At 40.4% G+C, this 23,288-nt stretch overlaps 1 protein-coding gene across 2 annotated transcripts in view; it reads right to left on the bottom strand.

Annotated features, from left to right (window-relative positions):
• Window positions 1-23,288, bottom strand: part of NPY (neuropeptide Y) — a 48,229-nt gene that overhangs the window by 17,037 nt on the left and 7,904 nt on the right. Inside the window, exon 3 of one of the 2 annotated variants that reach the window (XM_030189966.1) lies at window positions 15,005-15,085. In XM_030189966.1, coding sequence (XP_030045826.1) covers window positions 15,005-15,085 — 81 coding nt within the window. Of the gene's footprint in view, window positions 1-15,000; window positions 15,086-23,288 lie in introns of those variants that run through there. The other variant, XM_030189967.1, reaches the window with a different exon arrangement.

The following is a 23,288-nucleotide window of genomic DNA, read 5'->3' as shown; positions in this document are numbered from 1 at the left end:
TAAAAGGTATTAATATACAAACTAATCTTTTTCATAGACAGAGAAGTGGGAGAACTAGAAGTCAGGAGTTGAGATTGCAGGGTGGGAGATTTAGGAACAATATCGGGAAATACATTCTCACAGAAAGGGTGGTGGATGCCTGGAATGTACCCCTGGGGGAGGCTGTAATGACAAAAATGGTGACGGAATTCAAGAATGTGTAGAATAAACATAGAGGATCTCTATATAGAAAAAGGATGGAATCCAATGAAAGCAAAATGTAAAAACTTCATATCTGGAGTGAGCTTTAACGGCAGCGTCAGATGTTGGGAAGTATGACTAATACTGAGCAGACTTCTACAGTCTGGGTCCCATAAATGGCAAAGACAGATAAGGATCAGACTTTTTGCTCTTTTTTTTCTGTAATTCTCTATGACATTTAAATCTGGTCCACAGCAGTTTACAGTAGTAATGAGTAATTTTCAATTAAAAACTCTAGTACGCTCCAAATACAAACAAAAAAATTAAAAAAAGAAAAGGGAAATCAGTTACCAACTTGAAACAAATTAGTTTGTACAAATAAAGCACAGCCAGAAACCACTTACAAATTTAGGGCAAGATTTACCAAAAAGCACCATCATGTTATTCCTAATGCTGTTAACGAGCAATATTAGTAAAAAGGTCTTGTCGCATAAATTGTATTAATTGGTTGCTAGCACCCAATTATTGCTAGTTAAGGGCTCATTAATGAATTCAGTTGCACGTACATCTTGAATGTGTGTCCAAAATATATTGAACCCAGGGGACTTTGGTTAACTATTTCATAAATGCCTCCTACTTTGATTTAGAAATACATTCACAGCTCATTTGAATACTTAAACAAGAACCCCACAGAATGTTTAAAATTAATGGATAGCTACTCTGTGCAAAATAAAACACAACCCCCTACATTTCATTTGCCATTTACATGCCCTGTCTTGGCAGTCTTGCAAAGTTATCTTGCAATTTCTCACAATCCTCCTGTGGTATGTCATGTGTAAATTTGATCACCTCACTCAGGGGCCCTTTTACTAAGCCACGTAGGTGTGTACATGCATCAATTTTGAACTACTGCCTGGCTACCGCATGGCCTGGGTGGCAATTTCATTTTTTACGCATGCCCACTAAGCGTGCTGGAAATTTTCCGGCGTGAGGCGCTAGCCTATATCAGAGTTAATTACACCTCAGCTTGAAATTGCTTCATTCAAACTCCATAGTCCTAAACTATGTGACCAACTAACTTGCATTTTGTTTTATAGACTTCCAATAAACTGGAATATTAGTCAATCTACTTTTATGGACTTTATTGCAAATGTCTGCACCAATTACTCCAATGTATTATTAATTGGAGACCTAAATCTACACTTAGAAGACTCCCACTCCCCAAATACCCGTGATTGCATGGACTTCTTTCAACTCTGCAATATTGACCTTCCTCCAGTGCAACCAACTCACACTAAAGGTCACTTGCTTGGCATAATTTTTTACAAACTCTCCACCAACCAAAACATAACTATATCTGATATCAAATGGTCCACTATCCCTTGGTCTGATCATCATAAATCAACACTAACCTTATATTGGCGCACAAAGGATATGCTTATAACTCAAAATCCTTCAACAATCACCACTAGAGGACGGATTGACAAAGACAGTTTCTGGCAACATATATATAACAACAATTGGTCAACACAACCTAACTCTCTCTCCTTCCTCACAGATTGGAATACCAGATACAAACTCATCCTGGACTAAATTGCCCCCCTTCGATCCAGAACTTTACGTAGATGTCAACCATCACCATGGTTTAATGACCTACTAAAAAACCTGAAATCACAAACCAGAAAACTAGAAAAAGCATGGAGTAGATCAAGAAACAATCTCACCTTTAACATTTGGAAGCAGTCACAGAGAAATTATAAGAACACCATTAAAAGAGCAAAAAGAACCTACTATACTCAAAAAATCACAACCAATGGCACAGATATAAAGAAACAATATCAACTCATAAAGAGCCTCCTTAACACCAATCCAGTTACCCTCTCACCTTCAAATAGCCCATCTGCAGACCAATTGGCTAAGCACTTCTATAATAAAATTACTAATCTTCGTAAATCAATTCCCCATGATTGTAACTACATAGATACTTTTCTTGATGAATTGGATCCCAACATGAATGAAACTCCGGTTGACCGCTCATGGACAAGTTTTACCCTCCTCACCACCGTAGAAGTTTCCAAGGTGATCTCCAAACTCTCCAGATCCCATTGTCATCTTGACTCCTGCCCCAGCCATTTAATGAAAGATGCCCCTGAACGCTTCATTACAGATCTCACCACCCACCTTAACTTCTTGTTGCAACAAGGTTCCTTCCCTACCGAACATGGTAGCATATTACTCACACCTATACCCAAAGACTCCAAGAAACCGATAAATGATGTTACCAACTACTGACCAGTGGCCTCCATCCCCCTATTAACTAAATTGATGGAAAACAGAGTGACTTTTCAAGTCAATGAGTATATACAAAAATTCTCCATCCTGTATGAGTCTCAATTGGGTTTCCGTCCTACCCACAGTACAGAAACAGTATTGCTTACTTTAATATCCAAATTCAAACAAGAAATATCATTCGGATATAGCGTACTCCTTTTACAGTTTGATATGTCTGGAGCATTTGACATGGTCGACCACTGTATTCTTACTAGACTTCTGGATAAGTTGGGAATTGGTGGCAATGTTATAAAATGGATTGAAGGCTTTATTACCTCTAGATCCTATTGAGTCAAGTCATCTACAGCAATATCATCTCCATGGTCATCAGATTGCGGTGTACCTCAAGGTTCTCCTCTCTCCCCTATTCTATTCAACCTTATGATGAGTCCTCTGGCTAAATCCCTTTCCAAACATGGTCTCAACCCTTTTATCTATACTGACGATGTCACCATATTCATTCCCTTTAAATCTGGCCTGGCAGAAATTTCCGACAAAATTACCAATGGAATGAATATCCTAAATTCTTGGGCCAATGCTTTCAAAATGAAACTGAATAAAGACAAAACTCAATGCCTAATCCTCTCTTCCCAATATTCCACATACCATCCAACTACTCTCACTACTTCTGATGTCACAATTCCTATATCCAACAATCTAAAAGTCCTTGGAGTTACATTGGATAAATACTTATCCCTTGAAGACCATGCAACATCCATCACGAAGAAAATGTTCAACAGGATGTGGATGTTGAAACGTGTGAACCTTTATCTCCCCTTGAATACCTTCCACAGCTTGGTACAATCCATAGTACTCACCCACGTTGATTACTGTAATAGTATCTTCGTTGGATGTAAGGCCCAAATCATGAAGAAACTTCAGACCAGGGCCAGTCTTAGGCAGAGGCGACCAAGGTGGCCGCATAGGGCCCCACGCCTAAGGGGGCCCCGTGTGGTGTGCCTCAACTCTGCCTCCGCTCTGACCTCCGCTCGCCTCGGATGACCGTCCGCATCATTCATGATGATCCCGTGGCTCGGCCGCTCCGCTCCCGCCATCACTGGCGCGGCACCCACCCCTGGCTTGGGCCCGCTGAGCCTGGCTCCAGCTCCCGAGTCCCCGGACCCCAGCGAGGCGGTGACAGTAACTTTGCAGGCTTGTAGCGAGCCAGGAGGCAGCGACAGCCCCACCCCCAATGGCGACAGACAGTTGCAGCATGACGGCTCACCTCCAGGCTCCAGCTTTTCACTTCCCACTCAATGTCCCGCCTTCTGATGAGGTATTTCCTGTTTCCGTGAGGGCGGGAGTCACTGAGCGGGAAAAGCTGGAGCCTGGTCCGATGTGGTGAGCCATCGTCGCTGACTGTGGTGCAAGCGAGAGCGCGGCCATGCAGACTCGTGGAGCCAAGCGAGACGAGCAAACTAAGCAACAGACAGGGGAGGGCTGCCTACAACAATTGTGCCAATCCAGGCAGGCAGGCAGGCAGGCAGGCAGCAAACCAGGTATGATGATAGCTTTTTTTTCTAAATTAGGAAGAACCTTTTTAAATTAAAGTACTGTCTGTCTCTGTGGTGGTTTGAAATGTTTCAGCTATGTCCACCATTTTGTCAAAGGTTTTGCCTGGGACCCTTGCTTCCAGTGACAGTGAGCCACAGTAGTCCCCTTCTTCCCCTTTCAGTCCCTGCCCACCCTTACCCATAGATATCCTTTTAATCATCTTTTACCTCCCTTCTTCAATGCACCTTAATTTTATTAATTCTTCCTTCTGAGCCTTACTCATCCTCCCCTAAGTGGTCCCATATGCCTCATCCTTCCCCAGGATTCAGCCCGTCTCACTCTCACCTGTACTCCACACTACACCTCAGTCACCCTCCACCCTCCCAGTATCATTCATTTTCTCACTACTGCTGCCACACATCCCCATCCATCTTCCTCCCTTAGTGCTCTCTCACTCCAGATCCTGTTATCCTTTCCCAATATTTATGTCCAAGCCTCTCATCTCCCCAGTAGCCTGTATTAGTCAGCCTTAGTCATCCGTGCTGCAGTGCTCCCTTAACTTCATTCATCCTTCCGCTCTCACTCATCCTGCCTCCCCAGTGTTTCCCCTATTGTTAGTCACTTAATTTCTCCACTGCTTCCCCAGGTATCTCCCTTCTACTCTCCACATCCAGTGACTCTCCCCTCTTCACCTGCCTCCAGCATCTCTCCCTACCCTATCCCTCTATGTCCAGTATCACCCATCTCTCTTTTCCTCTCCATGTTCACTGTTTACCTTTTGTGTCCTATTCCCTTGCACCCCCTTGTAATAGGGGAATTTGAAAGTACTGGATCTTTTCTTAATATTTTTCCTTTATTCTCCTTTGTTATGAGAATTGGAACTACTAATTGTAGTGGACTTGAACTGAATAATTTCTGGGGAGGGGAGGTTTTATGATAGCATTGTGCTTATTATTTCAATCAGTTTTTTTGTACAAGTTTAGCTTCATTTGTCTTTATTTGAAATTTCATAAATAAAATTTTTTTCTAAAAATGGAATAATCTTATCAATGGGGTGGAGCTAGGGTGGGGGCAGGGCTAGGGTAGGCGGAGCTAGGATGGGGCCCCACCAAATTGGTCTGCACAGGGCCCCGCACTTGCTAAGACCGGCCCTGCTTCAGACTGCCCAGAACAAGGCAGCTAGACTTATTTATGGGAAGCCTAGATTTGAAAGTGCAACACCCCTCCGTATGAAACTTCATTGGCTACCTATTAGAGAACGAGTCAACTTTAAGGCCATCACACTAATCCACAAGATCATCCATGGAGTATCACCAAGTTACATGGTCAATCTACTAAACCTTCCAACCAGAAACATGTCAACATCTTCACGATCATACCTTAACCTGCACCTTCCCAATTGCAAAGGACTAGAGTACAAAACCTACCATGCATCTAACTTCCCCTACCTGGGATCCCAACTCTGGAATGCTCTACCCAGATATATTCGGTCAATTAGTGAATATCTTCCCTTTAGGAAACTATTGAAAACCCATCTATTCAAACAGGTTTACCCGAATGACTTGACCTACCATAAGCAAACATATGCAACCCATCTATTTACCAGTTCAACTAATCAATAACAACAATGACTCAGAAAATATTTACTACCAACCGTCTTACCCTTCATGCTGTTCCCCAACATCTCCTTTATCGCTCCACCTCCTTACCTATCCCTATCCTTTCTCCCATACCTCTTCTATCCCATTTACTCCTTGTTCATTTGTTCTATCACATACCTCCTTTGTTGATTCTGATATTACAGATTGTATTCTCTTGTGTGATAAATAAATAACCAGGCAGTTATTGGCATTGTACGCACATAGCCATTACCACCCAGTTAACGCATGAGACTTTACCGCTAGGTCAATGAGTGGTGGTAAGGTCTCAGGCCCAAAATGGATGCACGCCAATTTTTATTTTGCCGCGCGTCCATTTTCAGTGAACAAAGGCCTTTTTAGCAGGTGCGCTGAAAAATGGACCTGTGTGCCTCCAATACATGCATCTACACCAGCACAGGCCATTTTTCGGCATGCCTTAGTAAAAGGACCCCTCAACAGACTCAAGAGAATACATTTGGAAATGCTTACAACTTTGGGGAAACCCCCAATGACGTTTGAAGGTAGAGTGCTGGGGATGGATGTTATTGACACACACTGGTCAGCAGTGTTGAGAACCCACATGGGAAGATATTTGGTGACTTGCAGCTCATTAGAATTCAAAGTGGCTCCAGCTTAAAAATTAATGAAGACCACTGGTTTTGGGGTAATATTCATTCAGCAGTGGTTTAAAGGCTGACTTCCACTATCAAAATTATGCCTAGATAATCAATACTAAATCAAAAAAGGGGAAAAAGAACTATACACCCTCCCAAATTTGAAAACAGTAATCAAAAAACAAGGGAGAAATGGAGAGACTGGCTTTTTGCCAAGATGCTGCTTGTCAGTGGCTTTGATTGTGCATACGACTACTCCCACCAACCCCGGATGCAGGTCTTGGACCGAAACACCATTATTTCTTCAATGTGGGCGTTGGGCACAATTTAAGATGAGTTGTCGCTTTTTCTTTTTCCTTTAATACAATGTTTGATTCATTAATAAAACTTAGATGAATGGACACTCTGGCAAATGACTGATGCTGAAGCATGAACTTTGATCTGAAATAGCTGTGTGCTACAAGAGGTCTCATAGCTTTCTTTTTCATTAACATCTGATGCCATCGTGTCTTTAGAGAAAGTGATTTATTTCAGTGGAGGTTTGTTCATATTTTTTAAAGTATTGGGGTCTGCCATGCCTCACATTTCTCCCTTGTTTTTTGATTAAATATCCTAGTATATGAATAGCCTATACTTAAATCGGATGAGTACTGATATTCAGCCCTTAACTGGTTACATTAAACCAACCAAACATAGGACTACAATTCCTGACACCCTTTTTGGCCATTTAACCAGTTAAGGACTGAATATTGGCACTTATTCAGTTAAGAGCCAGCTCTCCTGACTCTGCCCCGGACCACCCACACAATAGCTGGTTTCAGCTTTAGTGGTTAGAGATGATGTTCAGGATACTCAATATCCTGGTCATTGTTGCTGAATATTCCCTCAGAGTCTGCACAGCACCAGTTTACCAGATAAGAGTCTCTCTTACCCAGTTAACTGGCTTTGAATTGACCCCTTAATTACACCAATTTCAGGTTGGGAGCCTAAGGGGCCTGACAGTTAATTGAAGGAACTAATACGTCTTGGTATTCCCATTGCTGCTCTTATGTGTTTTGAGCAGGTCTACTGTAAAACACACAGGTTATCCCTATAGGGTCAGATTCTATATATCTTGCCTCAATTTCTGTGTGGAAATCAAAGCGTATTCTATAAAGTACGCTTTAATTTACGCATACGTTATAGAATACGCCGAATGCTGCTCTGCACGACTAAATTTAGTCATGGTCAATTATGCCAGCTAAAACCTGATATAAATCCTGATGCGTAAATTAGGCGTGAAAGGGTGTATTCTATAACAACGTGCATAGATTTGAGAAACACCCATGACCCGCCTATATCTACACCCACTTTTGAATTATACGACTTAGAATTTATGTGCACCATGTTACAGAATACGCTTAGCGAGTTCTGCATGTAAATCTTAATGCCAATTGTTAACATCCAATTAACAGTGGTTAACCAATTAAGTTACATGTATTGTTATAGATTATGCTCCAATTTCTGCACAGATATTAAGGTGCCATATATAGAGGGGCATAATTGAACGAAAACGTCTATCTCCATGGGCGTTTATCTCCGAGAACGGGTCCATGAAGGGGCGGACCGAACCGTATTTTTGAAAAAAATAGATGTCCATGTTTTATTCGACAATTTGTGAGCTGGGCGTTTTTGTTTTTCAGTGATAATGGAAAATGAAAGCGCCCAGCTCAAAAACGAATAAATCCAAGGCATTTGTTCGTGGGAGGGGCCAGGAGTCGTAGTGCACTGGTCCCCCTCACATGCCAGGACACCAACCGGGCACCCTAGGGGGCACTTTTACAAAAACAAAAAAAAAGGTAAAAGAGCTCCCAGCACGGATTTAGTGAAGGGAAGTCTTGCCTCACCAATCTAATGCATTTTTTTTGAGGGGGTAAGCAAACATGTGGACAATGGGGAGCCGGTTGATATTGTATATCTGGATTTTCAGAAGGCGTTTGACAAAGTGCCGCACGAAAGACTCCTGAAGAAATTGCAGAGTCATGGAATCGGAGGTAGGGTATTATTATGGATTAAGAACTGGTTGAAAGATAGGAAGCAGAGAGTAGGATTGCGTGGCCAGTATTCTCAGTGGAGGAGGGTAGTTAGTGGGGTCCCGCAGGGGTCTGTGCTGGGTCCGTTGCTTTTTAATGTATTTATAAATGACCTAGAGATGGGAATAACTAGTGAGGTAATTAAATTCGCCGATGACACAAAATTATTCAGGGTCGTCAAGTCGCAGGAGGAATGTGAACGATTACAGGAGGACCTTGCGAGACTGGGAGAATGGGCGTGCAAGTGGCAGATGAAGTTCAATGTTGACAAGTGCAAAGTGATGCATGTGGGTAAGAGGAACCCGAATTATAGCTACGTCTTGCAAGGTTCCGCGTTAGGAGTTACGGATCAAGAAAGGGATCTGGGTGTCGTCGTCGATGATACGCTGAAACCTTCTGCTCAGTGTGCTGCTGCGGCTAGGAAAGCGAATAGAATGTTGGGTGTTATTAGGAAGGGTATGGAGTCCAGGTGTGCGGATGTTATAATGCCGTTGTATCGCTCCATGGTGCGACCGCACCTGGAGTATTGTGTTCAGTACTGGTCTCCGTATCTCAAAAAAGATATAGTAGAATTGGAAAAGGTACAGCGAAGGGCGACGAAAATGATAGTGGGGATGGGACGACTTTCCTACGAAGAGAGGCTGAGAAGGCTAGGGCTTTTCAGCTTGGAGAAGAGACGGCTGAGGGGAGATATGATAGAAGTGTATAAAATAATGAGTGGAATGGATCGGGTGGATGTGAAGCGACTGTTCACGCTATCCAAAAATACTAGGACTAGAGGGCATGAGTTGAAGCTACAGTGTGGTAAATTTAAAACGAATCGGAGAAAATTTTTCTTCACCCAACGTGTAATTAGACTCTGGAATTCGTTGCCGGAGAACGTGGTACGGGCGGTTAGCTTGACGGAGTTTAAAAAGGGGTTAGATAGATTCCTAAAGGACAAGTCCATAGACCGCTATTAAATGGACTTGGAAAAATTCCGCATTTTTAGGTATAACTTGTCTGGAATGTTTTTACGTTTGGGGAGCGTGCCAGGTGCCCTTGACCTGGATTGGCCACTGTCGGTGACAGGATGCTGGGCTAGATGGACCTTTGGTCTTTCCCAGTATGGCACTACTTATGTACTTATGTACTTATGTGCATAGCACCCTTCCCTTGTGTGTTGAGCCCCCCAAATACCCCTCAAAACCCACTGCCCACAAGTCTACACCATTACTATAGCCCTAAGGGGTGAAGGGGGCACCTACATGTGGGTACAGTGGGTTTGGGGGGGTTGGACGACTAAGCATTAAGCAGCACAATTGTAACAGGTAGGGGGGGATGGGCCTGGGTCCATCTGCCTGAAGTCCACTGCACCCCCTAACAACTGCTCCAGGGACCTGCATACTGCTGCCAGGGAGGTGGGTATGACATTTGAGGGTGAAAATAAAAAGTTGTGAAACATCATTTTTTGTGGTGGGAGGGGGTTAGTGACCACTGGGGGAGTCAGGGGAGGTCATCCCCGATTCCCTCCGATGGTCATCTGGTCATTTAGAGCACTTTTTCGGGACCTGTTCGTGTGAAAAAAGGGTCCAACAAAAGTGTCCTAAATGTTCGCTAAAAACACCTTAATTTTTTCGATTATCGCCCTAACGCGTACATCTCTCCTCGGCCGATAACCACGCCCCAGTTCCACCTTCGCCACACCTCTGACACGCCCCCATCAACTTTGTCCGCATCTGCGACGGAGTGCAGAAAACGTCCAAAATCGGCTTTCGATTATACCGATTTATTCGTTTTTGTGAGATAAACGTCTATCTCCCGATTTGGGTCGAAATCTAGGCGTTTTTCTCTTTCAATTATGAGGTGGATAGAATCCCAGAGATAATGGTTGGATATTAGCATTCTACAGATAATTTTTAATTCCACTCTGTCTCCGCCTTCCCTCTACCCCTCACTTATATGAATTGTAAGGGGCTGATTATTCAACAATTTAGCCTATACCATGGTGCTTATTTTAGAAGCATCATTCACATTTTAGACATGCATAAACTGGCACTTAAATGTTTAATCTTACATAAACGTTTAAGTTCTGATCTTGTAAAGCCATAATATACACATCTAAAAATGAAGGACCTGCAAATGGAAAATGAGAGTGGTCTAGGCATATTTTGACAATATCCAACTTATTCCACTAAAAAGTTTCAGAGCCCCAAAAACCTCAGCGGTGCACCTTACATATAGATAGCTTTTTAATGCAAGGATTTACAGCACCCACCTCGTCATCGGTTCTCAAAAGGGTTCAATGACCAAATTATAGTCAATTTGTTTCTTAATTTCTAAACTGCCCCATTGACAATTACACATGTAGATTTTGGACTATCAGCTTACATGTGTAAATTGCCTTTCCTTTCTCCATTCAGGTTTCCAATGTGCATCTTTGTAAAATGGCTGCTCCTACTCCATGTGCAGGTGAACACACATGCACTCCTGCATGGATTTTAGAACAGGCCGTACAATGCCAGATCCTGTTCTAAAATGCTGCCAGAATTGTGGAATTGTACACATCCTGACCTGGACATATCAATTCTTATTTCTACATTCTATCTAGAATTAGGCTGATAATTTTCTGGACTGCAGATCTTATAATAGGCATTTACCTGTAGAATTGCTGGCGCCTGCATGTAGAAGCTGCCGAGAGATGCTGTTCTTTTTCTGAATGAGTAGTTTTATGGAATGGTTGCTCCCGCTGCATGTATAGGGAAATACATATGTATTCCCTGTGGCACAATGTATATTTTACATATGACTCGGCTTTCCATTTCTGCTCACAGTGCCCTATGTAAAATGGGACTTCACATGTACTCACTGCTGTCATGCAAACAAATCCTTCTGCTCCATATTCTAACATGCTACATAAGCCATGTTTAATGGTGAATTATCTGCCCCTGCCACAAAACTTTTCAGAGAAAGCAAGATTGAAAGATATGTACATTATTACACAGGGGAATATGCAAATACAGTTAAACTGTTTTTCACAGTTCTAATGACAGTGGAAAATTCATGTCATTAACACTCTGCTAGAAATCAATAATACAGGGATAAATCATGTGTCTAGAACATCTCAGAGCGCTGAAGCTCACTGCTTGTTATCAGATACAGAGGGAGTCAGCAGTCTATCACAGGGCAATTTATCAAGTGTAAAAAGTCTAACACAGAAGATGAATACTGACTTAAAATGACTAATGCACTGTGTTTCAACCCAGTGATCTACTTTAGGCCATTTGCCACAGTGTTAGAGAAAAATAAGAAAACTGGTACAAATCTCAGTATCAGTGCCTAATATCAGTCCCGAAACAGTCTCAATAACATGTCTCATTGATGGGTCTGCATCCAGCTCCAGACAAAAGATTGATTCACTTAACAAGGATTGTCTAAGCTTGGTCCTCGAGGGCCGCAATCCAGTCAGGTTTTCAGGATTTCCCCAATGAATATGCATGAGTTCTATTTGCATGCAGTGCTTCCATTGTATGCAGAACTACAATTTTGATAGTACAGTGGATGGGGTAAAATAATAACTTATTATTTTACCCCATCCACTGTACTATCAAAATTGTAGTTCTGTCCAGAGGCGTGGCTAGGCAGGTCACCAGGAGAGCGACTGCTCTCCCAAATGGACTTCCGACGTCTCCTATTTTTCATGTGAAAAATAGGTGCTCGCCGCTCTCCCCAATGCCTCACCCTGGCTACGCTTCTTGTTCTGACTCTATTACCCTTCTGTGTCATGTCTTTTAGTCAAGTTCTACCTTTCTTTTTCTTTCTCTTCCCTTTTCTCTTATATTAGACTGTGAACTGCCCTAGAGGCTTCCATAGGGCAGGGTAGTACATATTGAATAAGCTTGGAAACTTGAAATTTGGGTGCCAAAATTGTCTAGCGCACAACTTAAAAAGGCATGTGGCCATGGGAGGGCATGGGCGGATCATAGACATTCCCAAAATTTGAGGGCAGTGTTATAGAATAGGATTATTTATGTGCCCAACTGCCATCAGTTCAGCATCAGGATTTACACCAGGTTTCAGTAGGCCTAAATCCTTGTGCCCAAAGCTGAACGTGAGAGTTGGCACTGAGCGCTATTCAATAAAGGGTGCTTGGCATGGAGCTCCCTATATAGAATATGAATCTAGCACAGATCTTTCTGGTGCCTAACAGTGGGTGCCATTTACTGAATCCGACCCTCTGTGTCTGAAGAAAAAGAGGTCCTTTCTCAAACATGTTATAAAATACATTTCTGTGATGTGCATTTCGCCACTCAGGCTTTTCATTATTGATTTCTATACAAGCATCACTTTATATCTCAATGGTGTCCCTATTAGAAATTTAATGCCATGTAATTATATAAGCCTCAATTTCATAAATGTTTTTTATATATTTTTTATTGTAAATTATTATTTTGGGGAAAAATATGGATCGAACAACATAAAAACTACATATAAAAGTTTGAGTTAAACACTAATTAGAAAGAAGTAATTGTTTTATGCCTGAGGGATATATACATTCTCCAGTTTAAGATAGACTGGTGCTATTCTGTGGAATTATTTTTAGGACAAAGCATAATTGGTAAAGGTAGTGTTTCTGCCATTGTATAGGTCATTGGCAAGACCTCTCAGAAGGAGTATTGTATCCTGTATGATTGATTGATGTAAAAGGATTTCTTCAGCATATTCTGTGGTTTGAGGAACAGACATGGATAGAAATTATATTTGGGTTAGGCAGTTTCATTCTGCTCCATTGGGCTTCTACTTTAGTCAGATTGAGGGCTGGAATCCAGGCCATGACCCTTTATTTACAGATAGAGGTTTTTCCTATTTCTAATCCCCTCCTAACTCATCTAGCCCACCATCACAGTGATGGTTCTTCTGGAGCTCTGCAATCATAGGTCCTAAGTGCAGCCACTAGGTGTCGCTAGTATGCAAAGACAGATTCCCTTCCCCTGGAATTGTTAATACTGCCTCTGCAGCTTTACCCTTTCCAAACCCACTCTGATCAGCCCAAGGAGTAGAAGAGTTGAGTTGGAAACTGAATTTTGGTCCTCTGCATGGCGGTGCGCAACACTGCTAGTGGGCCACTTGTCTGGTCCATGGATGGAAATTTTAAGGTATAAGTAAAAGCTATCGCCTCTTTAGTGGAAACTTAGGGGTCTGTTTTTGACGCGCTGAGGCCCCCTTTTACCATAGTGGGTAAAAGGCTGTCTCTTTTTTTTTTTTTTTAAAGAAATGGCCATGTGGTAAGTGAACCACTTAACGCACGGCCATTTCGGTGTGGAACACGTACTGCCACCCATTGAGGTGGCAGTAAGGGCTCCTGCGCTAACCCAGCGGTAACCTGGCAGCATGCAGCCCTGCCTGATTACCGTGGGTAAGCACTAGCACTACAAAAATAGAAAATATTTTTGTAGCGCTAGAAATAGCGCGTGCTAGGGATGAGAACTACCGCCAGGTTCCTGCAGTAGCCCGGCAGTAGTTCCGGATTGGCACGTGCCAACCCTTTAGTAAAAGGGCCCCTTAGAATAATACTTTCAACATTCAATTTTACACAACTACCTATTGCTCAGATCTGTAGGCAATAGTTATTAAAATACAGCAACCCCTATTCATAAGAAATAGCAGGAAAAAATGAGGTTTTACCTTATGGGTTAGAAATGGAGAATAAATACTTATTTTTGAGGTTGTGCAGTAAAGTTTGGCTATTATGATTTTAAGTGGAAGTCCAAGATATAAAAATAGAGACTTTGATTACGGAAATGGTTTCTCTATGAAAATCAGATAATTTGGTAATGAAGAATAGTTATCTTTCTTGTAAATTTGGAATTTCTGGAGAACCAATTAAGGGAAAATAACTTGAGAATGATAAATTTACCTATAATATCTTATATATCAGCTACTGAATTCTTGAAGAAATATTTCTCTGATATTTTGCTAATACCTTCTGATAGCCACCTTTTGGTGACTAAAATTATATTTCCTTTAAAATCTTCTTTATCAGAGAAAAGAGATGTAAGTTTAACTGACATTTTGGAAAATTCAGAAGTTATAGATAGAGTTATTATTAGTGACTTTCGTCTTTGATTTAGATAGGAACAATGTTTTGAAATTGTATTTCCGATACATGGTTGATAGTTTTTTGGGTTCAAAGATGCATATATTTCCTGACATATCAAGGGAATCGCAGACTGGGAGGTGTGAGGTCTTGGCTTTTAAGCCAGGAATCATTGCCCTAGGTGGGACCTTCCTAGTGCGATTCCCTTGTAAGTGTTTTATTTCCTTATTACTTATTTGTTTGAACCTAAGAAATTATAAGAGTTTGTGGAAACAGATGAAGAATCCTCTGCAGCAACTTCCTTCAGTTACCACTGTACTGGCTGCAATAACCGATTAACCTTCCTCCCACAGAAAATGTGAAGTGTAAGATTAACCATTTTGAGTTTTTCTTATTTTCTTTAAGATTGTTTTCCTGATCTTGGATCTTCCAATTGTGGACAATTATGTAAATATATATTGTTGAGAGAAAATGTTTTCCTTTTTATATTAATTTCTGTATTTCCTTACATGTATGTGATAAATGTGAATGTAATTAAGTAAAATGATAAATAAAATAAAAAATAAAAAATAAATCACAGCACAGTTGCATGCTTACCTAGATCTAGGAATATTTTCTGTGCTTTCCCTCCACCAAACATCTGAGACCATTGTCTCCGGGTTCGATCTTTTTCCGTATCTGTTGAACCAGAAAAGTTCATTATTCTTTCATTTAAAAAAAAAAAAATGTTACTAGATTCACAACATTCAAGTGTTTAAAGACAAGGTTTAAGAAAAAGAGATTAAGCATATTTCAAATAACCTTTCACATAATTGTTATACTATTTTAGTAGTGTTATTTTAAGATTTTACTGTTGTAAACGTCTCTGAGCTACAAGTGCAAAAGCTATAAACTAGATAAACAAATAAATAGGCAGATGGTAGTATGCTGATGCAATTCAAGCTCTGAGCCTGGCTAGTAAACAAAATTGACTTTCTATTAATATTCTACAGGCTCTATATTATAGATCTGGTGACCTCAGCTGTGTAACTTGCTGGTGACAACTTTCACGCTGCAAGAATCACAACACCCATCTCCTCATTGGTCCACAGATAATTCTAAAATTATTACTGTTTTATAGTCAATAATAAAACATATTTAAATAGAATACTCATCTGGGTGTTGATTTAGAATTATGTCCGGTCAGGGACAACTTATCCGACATGATTCATGTTTCGCATAACTGTATCAAGGATTGCACCCTACAATGCAAGGTAGGAACAATCAATTATTAAATTCAACCCTGCATAAATTTTAACATAAAATCTAGCTTAAACTTTAAAACCCCTCCATATTTTGAATTTAAGTGCCAGCTTCCTAGTGTTATATAGTTTTACTCCAGTCAAGATGGTGGCGTTTGTTACTTTCACTTTTAAAACCACTCACTAATTATATCAGTGTACTTACTCCATGCATAGAAATCCTTCTAGACTAATGTCATCCATTGTATCTTCTGATTCAGCTCAGTCAGGACCACTGAGTGCAACTGAAATATCCATTTCTATTCTTTAAAATCCTTTCAGTGGTCCCGACTTGGCTAAATCAGGAGGTAGAATGGACAACATTAATCTAGAGGGATTTCTGTGGGCAGAATAAGAACACTGATGTAATTAGTGAATGGGTTTAAAAGTGAAAGTAAAAAAAATGTCACTGCTATCTTGACTGGGATAAAACTATGTAACACCAGGAAGCTGGCACTTAAATTCAAGGTATGGAGGGTTTCTAAAGTTAAGATAGATTTATGTAGGGTTGAATTTAATAATTGATTGTTCTTACCTTGCATTGCAGGGGGTGATCCTTGATACAGCTTAGGTGAAACATGAGTCATGTCAGATAAGTTGTCTCTGACCCGACATAATTTTAAATCAACACTCAGATGAATATTATATTTAAATATTATTTATTATTGAGTGACCGGCTATAAAACAGTAATAAAGTTAAATCGCCAGTAAGTTACACTTACTATAGATTTTTTATAACATGGACATTTCTATGCTCCTACAAAGATATCCATGCCCCTTGTTTTGCCCCATTCATAATTTGGACATTTCAGTTTGTAAAATGGATGTTCATGTAGGATGTAACCAGTACATGGATGTCCATTTCTCATACATCTTAGAACAGGCTGTATGTCCTCTTCTAAAATACATCAACACAATTAAATGGGTTCACAATCTAATATAAGTGGTTTACTATTCAACTACAAATTTACAGACCATTTCAATGCAATACACCACATTCTTAATATTACGATTTGTACTATCTCATAAATTGAAGTCTTTCTGTAAATGAGGTATTGTGATTCGTTCTGTCTCCAGAGAGCACAATACACATACCGCCCACATTTAAGAACTTGCCGCCCTCCAATGTTTCAACCTAATATTTTATCTTTTTATATTTTCTCGGCATCACAACCCTCCAGGTGAATGGTAGTCTTAGAACTCTTAATTACTGGGCTATTAATGTCCAATAGATTTTCCTCTTTCCATTGAAAAAATACAGAGCCACTATCCTTGACTTTCAAATGTCCAACACATCTCGATTTAATTGAATCTCAGCTCTACATGGTGCAATGTTTCACTTGATAAGCATCTTCAGGAACTAAGACTAAAAATAAAATACTATAAGCATCCTACTATAATTTAATAAATACAAAATAAATCCTCAAAACATTGAACTTTTTGATAACTTCATCTGCTATCTTTACCTTTCAAATAAAGGAATATCATTCTACTCGGACCAGCTTGTGGTTTCGCTCAAATGTCCCATGGGAATTTGTCCTGTGGAATGTCCTGGAACCACTTACAATTTAATAGGTCTTACTGTTTGTCCGATTTACCACTTCCCACATGGGCATACAATGCCATACACCAAATTCTTAGTATTACGATTTGTACTATCTCATAAATTGAAGTCTTTCTGTAAATGAGGTATTGTGATTCGTTCTGTCTCCAGAGAGCACAATACACATACCACCCACATTTAAAGTTGCTTCTGTCTCCTAAGCTCACTTCTTGTTTTGTCCCTACATGTTTACTATCACCAAACAGCCCCCAGATTTCAATTTCTAGTATAGGCAATCCCCGGATGTCCCCTAAATTGAGGGTGTAACCCTAATATAGCACAATACTTGTTGATTTTCACACTTACTTGATTTATTTTATCAGAATAGGGGAGAATGAAAGTCAAACCTGTGTCCTCAATTTAGGGAACATCCGGGGATTGCCTATACTAGAAATTGAAATCTGGGGGAACTGTTTGGTGATAGTAAACATGTAGGGACAAAACAAGAAGTGAGCTTAGGAGAGAGAAGCCACTTTAAATGTGGGCGGTATGTATATTGTGCTCTCTGCAAACAGAACGGATCACAATACCTCATTTACAGAAAGACTTCAATTTATGAGATTGTATAAATCGTAATACTAAGAATGTGGTGTATGGCATTGTATGTCCATGTGGGAAGTGGTAAATCGGACAAACAGTAAGACCCATTAAATTGTGAATAGCTCAACATTTAAGCAACTTGAGATAGGTCAAATTGAAGTAGCATTAGATTCTCATTGGCAGCACTTCAATCATCTACCAACTGGTTTGAGGTTTGTGGTATTAATGCGAGTCAACAGTCCCAGGAAGGGCGATGCATCTAAGCTCCTTTTTACTAAGGAACAACAATTTATTTACATGTGGCAAATGGTGGAACCTTTGGGGTTAAACAAAGAAATAGATTGGTTGTTGTTAGGTTGTCAATGATGTATAAAAAGGAAGTGGTTCCAGGACACTCCACAGGATAGATTCCCATGGGACATTTGAGCGAAACCATGAGCTGGTCCGAGTAGAATGATATTCCTTATTTGAAAGGTAAAGATAGAAGATGAGGTTATCAAAAAGTTCAATGTTTTGAGGATTTATTTTGTATTTATTAAATTAAAGTAGGATGTTTATAATATTTTATTTTTAGTCTTAGTTCCTGAAGATGCTTATCAAATGAAACATGGCACCATGTAGAGCTGAGATTCAATTAAATCCAGATGTGTTGGAGATTTGAAAGTCAAGGATAGTGGCTCTGTATTTTTTCAATGGAAAGAGGAAAATCCATTGGACATTAATAGTCCAGTGATAAAGAGTTCTAAGACTACCATTCACCTGGAGGGTTGTAATGCCGAGAAAGGACAAGAAGATAAACTATTAGGTTGAAACATTGGAGGGCAGCAAGTTCTTCAATGATATAACTCTAAGGACTGTTTGAAGTATGAGATCAAAGTTAAGCCACAATTAAGCCAATTTGTTACTTTTTTAACTGGGTTTTAATATATTTATAATAAAGTGTTGGATGTTGTCATACACTTAGAAGTGTTCTGTAAATGCTGCTCCTCATCTCATTGTATAAAATGGGTCCCAGGCTAGAATAACATGTGTTAGTAGTAAAATAACACAATAACTTCACCCCATAATGACTATTATATCCTCTGTATCCTGCCTTCCTCCAGCTTATACATATGTAAATCTTCAGTTCTGTCCCCATATATTTTATGACAAAGACAGAAGACCATTTTAGCAGTCACACTCTCATCTGACTCCTTCCAATTTATATCCTTTTGAACGTGCAGTCTTCAGAATTGCACAAAGTACACCAAATGAATTCTCATCAGAGACCTATAAAGAGGTACTATCACTGTTTTCCTCCCGACCATTCCTCTCCCTATGCAACCAACCATACTTCAAGCTTTTGCTATCAATTCTTATCTACATGTGTGGTCACCATAGGATTAGATACAATCACTTCCAGATCCCACTCTTCTTTCATGAGCAGAAGAACTTCACCCCCTTTGCTGTATCTCTCCCTGGGTTTTTGCATCCAAACGCATGACTCTACATTTAGCATTAATTCATAGTTGCTATATTCTAGACCATTTCTTAAACTTCACTAGATCCCTTCTCAAAGTTTCCATACCATTCAAGATGTCTACTCCATTGCAGATTTTGGTATCACCCACAAGAAGGGCAATACTTTCCTGATGGCTTTCTGCCATATCAGTTATGAAAATTTGGAGAAGTATTGGATTGAAGACCGATCCCTGCTAATTCGTTGGTTTGACTATGCCAAAAACTAGATCTGTGACAAACTCAGACTGACTTCATTGTCCTAGTTATCTCTTTATACTAATAATATATTTGTTTTGTATATGGTTAATGCTTTTAGCATGAAAAATTCATACCTGTTTTTATAGACAAATAGCTTGATTTTATTTATTTATAGTACATTTATACCCCTCATTTTCCCACAAAAGCGGGCACAATGCAGCTTACAAAATTACAGAAAGTTATATATCAATAAGGGTAGTGACTGAATAACTGTTTGAAACAGGTTCAGTCAAGAGGAAGAAGGTGCAGACTGAGTGATGTAGTTGGGAATAAGCCTTCTCAAACAAAAATGTTTTTAAGGATTTCTTGAAAATTTGATGGGCGGCAATCTCTTTTAAGGACCTTGGTAGACTATTCCAAGACTTAGGGCTGACATAGGAGAAGGATGAGGAAAGGAGCAATTTATATCGAACAGATTTATAGCTTGGGTAGTGTAAGTTGAGGTATGATCGAGCTGTCAAGGAAGCATTTCTGGATGGTAGATCTATCAAATCTTCCATGTAGGCAGGGGCCTCCCCATAGATAATGTTGTGAGTTAACGAGCAGATTTTGAAGGTTAGACGAGCTAAAATGGGGAGCCAATGCAGGTTGAAACGAAGAGGTTCAGCATGTTCAAAGCATGATTTGCCTAAAATAAGTCTAGCAGCTGTGTTTTGAGTAGTCTGCAGTTTTGTCAGGATAAATTTTCAGCTTCCTGATACGCCGCAATCTCCACATTGAGTGGAACATTTGTTTAGTGATGAGATTAACCTGGTTATCCAATTGCAAGTGAGTATCTAACAAGACACCAAGGATTTTCAGGGTTGATGAGACTGGAAGAGTAGAATCCCCATTGACAAGTGAAGACGGGATAACCTTGTTATGCTGGGATGATAGGATTAGACACTGTGTTTTGCCCTTGTTGAGTTTAAATTGAAACGCTGCTGCCCAAGATTCCATGATGGCAAAGCTGGCAGTTATTTTGTCTGTGATTTCAGCAACAGTTGTTTTGAAAGGGATGTAGATGGTCACATCATCCACATAGATGAATGGGTTGAGGCCAAGATTGGATAAGGCAGTTACAAGAGGAATTAACATGACGTTGAAAAGTGTAGGGGAAAGGGGTGAGCCTTGGGGCACTCCGCAAGAAGCAGTTCATGGTGCAGAAATGGGAGAATTGGATTTAACTCATTGCTTGAGTTTACCCTTTAGATCTTTGTACATTCCATGAGTTGGTGTGCTACCTGCTTGTAGCTGGACAAGGGTGAGCCCAGCAGGGTCCTAACATACCAAGATTTCTAAAATATTTTGTAATTATTTTTGCAATCAAGTATCTACCGCAAAGCTCTTGGAAATGAAAAAGAAGATGAAGATGGCAACTGAACAAGTAGACTATTGCATAGAAAAGTATGCACAGAATAAGCATCTCACCACAAAGAGGTTTGAATAACAGTACCACATTTACATCATACAGGGAGAGATAAGCTACATTGAATTCCCCTTGCCCAGATGCTGCCATGAATGGGATGAATAACTGCCTCCGTCCCTGCAAAGATGCCTTGAGGAATTTTGTGTTGTAATGGGGAGAAAGGACCAGATCACATCCCCACAGTGGTACAGGTTGCTTTACAGCCTCAGTTACATTCATACCATGATGTCCAGCAGGAAGAAGGTGCATAGGAGATGGGGGAAAATCCCTTCCTCCATCCATTTCACTCCAGCTGGACACATGGTTGCTTTTACTTGCTCACCATCACTGGCTCCCAATTCCTTTCCATGTACAATTTAAAATTCTTACTTTAGCTCACAAAGCTCTCTATTTTGGCACCCCCTCTTATCTCTTAGCTCTCATTTCCCTCTATACCCCTTCCCGTGCTCTTCACTATTCTCTTACGTCTCATGTCTCCATCCCTTTGGTTCACCTTTCCCATTTAGAATCCACTCATCATTCTGCTTTTTTCTAAACAGTTCCCTCCCTTTGTAATGTCCTTCTCTACGATCTTCGCTCAGAACAGTCCCTTCTTTCATTTTAAATCTCTGCTGAAGCCCATCTGTTTAGATGAACACTCCCTTCTTTCACCTAATCAGGAGGCCTTGGTGCTGAGCTGCAGTCTGCATAATAACCTTTTTTTTGTTTGTTTTTTTATCTTTATTCTTTCACAAATATTTTGTAGTCCTTTCCCACTGTTTTAAATTGGTTTATTGAACACCTCTCTGATTTGTTTGTGAAGGGCGGTATATCAGGGTTTTATTAAACTAAACTTAACTTCACTTTTTCTCAACAGAATGTAGCTGGGGCCACGTTGCCAAGCAGCCAGACTGCATGGCCCAATGTAGAGCGTAGACAGAAACAAAAAAAAGGCAAAGATCTGCCACAGAAATGTAATAAACCACTTCTTCTGTTACCCTCCTGTTCTATTTTTTTGTCTTTTTTGATCTGCTTTTTTTCTTTTGATTTGCCAATGTAGAGCGTGCCCATGGCCTGACTTCCCAATGTCCCCTATGGTAGACTGGCTATAGATATGATAAAGATGTTGAGAGAGAGAGACAGGCAGAAGGTTTACAAAGAGAAGACAGAGCTTTGCCTTCCACTTTCAACTCTACCTGCCTTATTTTATTTTATTATTTATTGGGATTTATTAACCGCCTTTATGAAGAGATTCACCCAAGGCGATATCAGCTTCCCTGCTCTCCTACTTCTAATTTATTGTTATTTAGGTCTGGTGGTCATTTGTGTCTACCATAGTTAAGTTATCTGTAAATAAACTAGTGACAGAGCAGTTTGTATATCTTTGCTGATAGAGACTTGTAATGATTTCACACTTCGAGGGAGAAACCGAAACAGCTTGCATAATTTGGCTATGCCTAGTGTCCTGGTTTGCATTAGATTACTTGGGATGGTCTGAGTCTGGACCACTTCTTGTGGTTTGGGCTGGTTGACAACCATTATGCCTAGAGTTCCTAATCAATGAAGGTTGGCCATTTTTTTTGTTACATTTGTACCCCACGCTTTCCCACTCATGGCAGGCTCAATACAGCTTACATATTGTATACAGGTACTTATTTGTACCTGGGGTAATGGAGGGTTAAGTGACTTGCCCAGAGTCACAAGGAGCTGCCTGTGCCTGAAGTGGGAATTGAACTCAGTTCCTCAGTTCCCCAGGACCAAAGTCCACCACCCTAACCACTAGGCCACTCCTCCATTTGAGTGCAGCAGTGGCAAAATAGTCCTGGAAGTGAGTTTAATTAGGGCCTTGTAGTTTGTGGCTGATCCTGAGATCCGTGGGGTCTAGGTTTGGTGGCGCCAGATGGCATCTTCCTTCCAAGGAAAAGATGGGAAGGGGAGGAAGGCCTGAGTGAGAGATAGGTTAATTCTGAGCAGCCAGCTAGATTCCCTTCTTAGATTATCTAATAAAGTCTTGGACATTAATCTAATCCCCATGAGCAGCTGTAAATCCCAATCTTCAGAATGGCGAACATGGACATGCATTCCCCTTCTGAAAGGGAGAATATGCATGCCCTAGTCCTGCCTTAACTATGCCCAAGCCATGCCCCTTTGCAATATGCACATTTTCACAATTCGCATATGTAAATCCAAGCTTTCTATAATCGGGGCTTCTATATGTATTTGATATGTGTGTGCAATGTCAGTATTACATGTGAAAATCTCAAATACAGCTTCTAAAATAACCAATTTAATCTCCAGTGTGACACCTCTCCT

Source organism: Microcaecilia unicolor, chromosome 1 (genome assembly GCF_901765095.1).
Source record: "Microcaecilia unicolor chromosome 1, aMicUni1.1, whole genome shotgun sequence".
In the NCBI taxonomy this organism is placed as follows: domain Eukaryota; kingdom Metazoa; phylum Chordata; class Amphibia; order Gymnophiona; family Siphonopidae; genus Microcaecilia; species Microcaecilia unicolor.
This window is presented reverse-complemented; position numbering and strand designations above follow the sequence as displayed.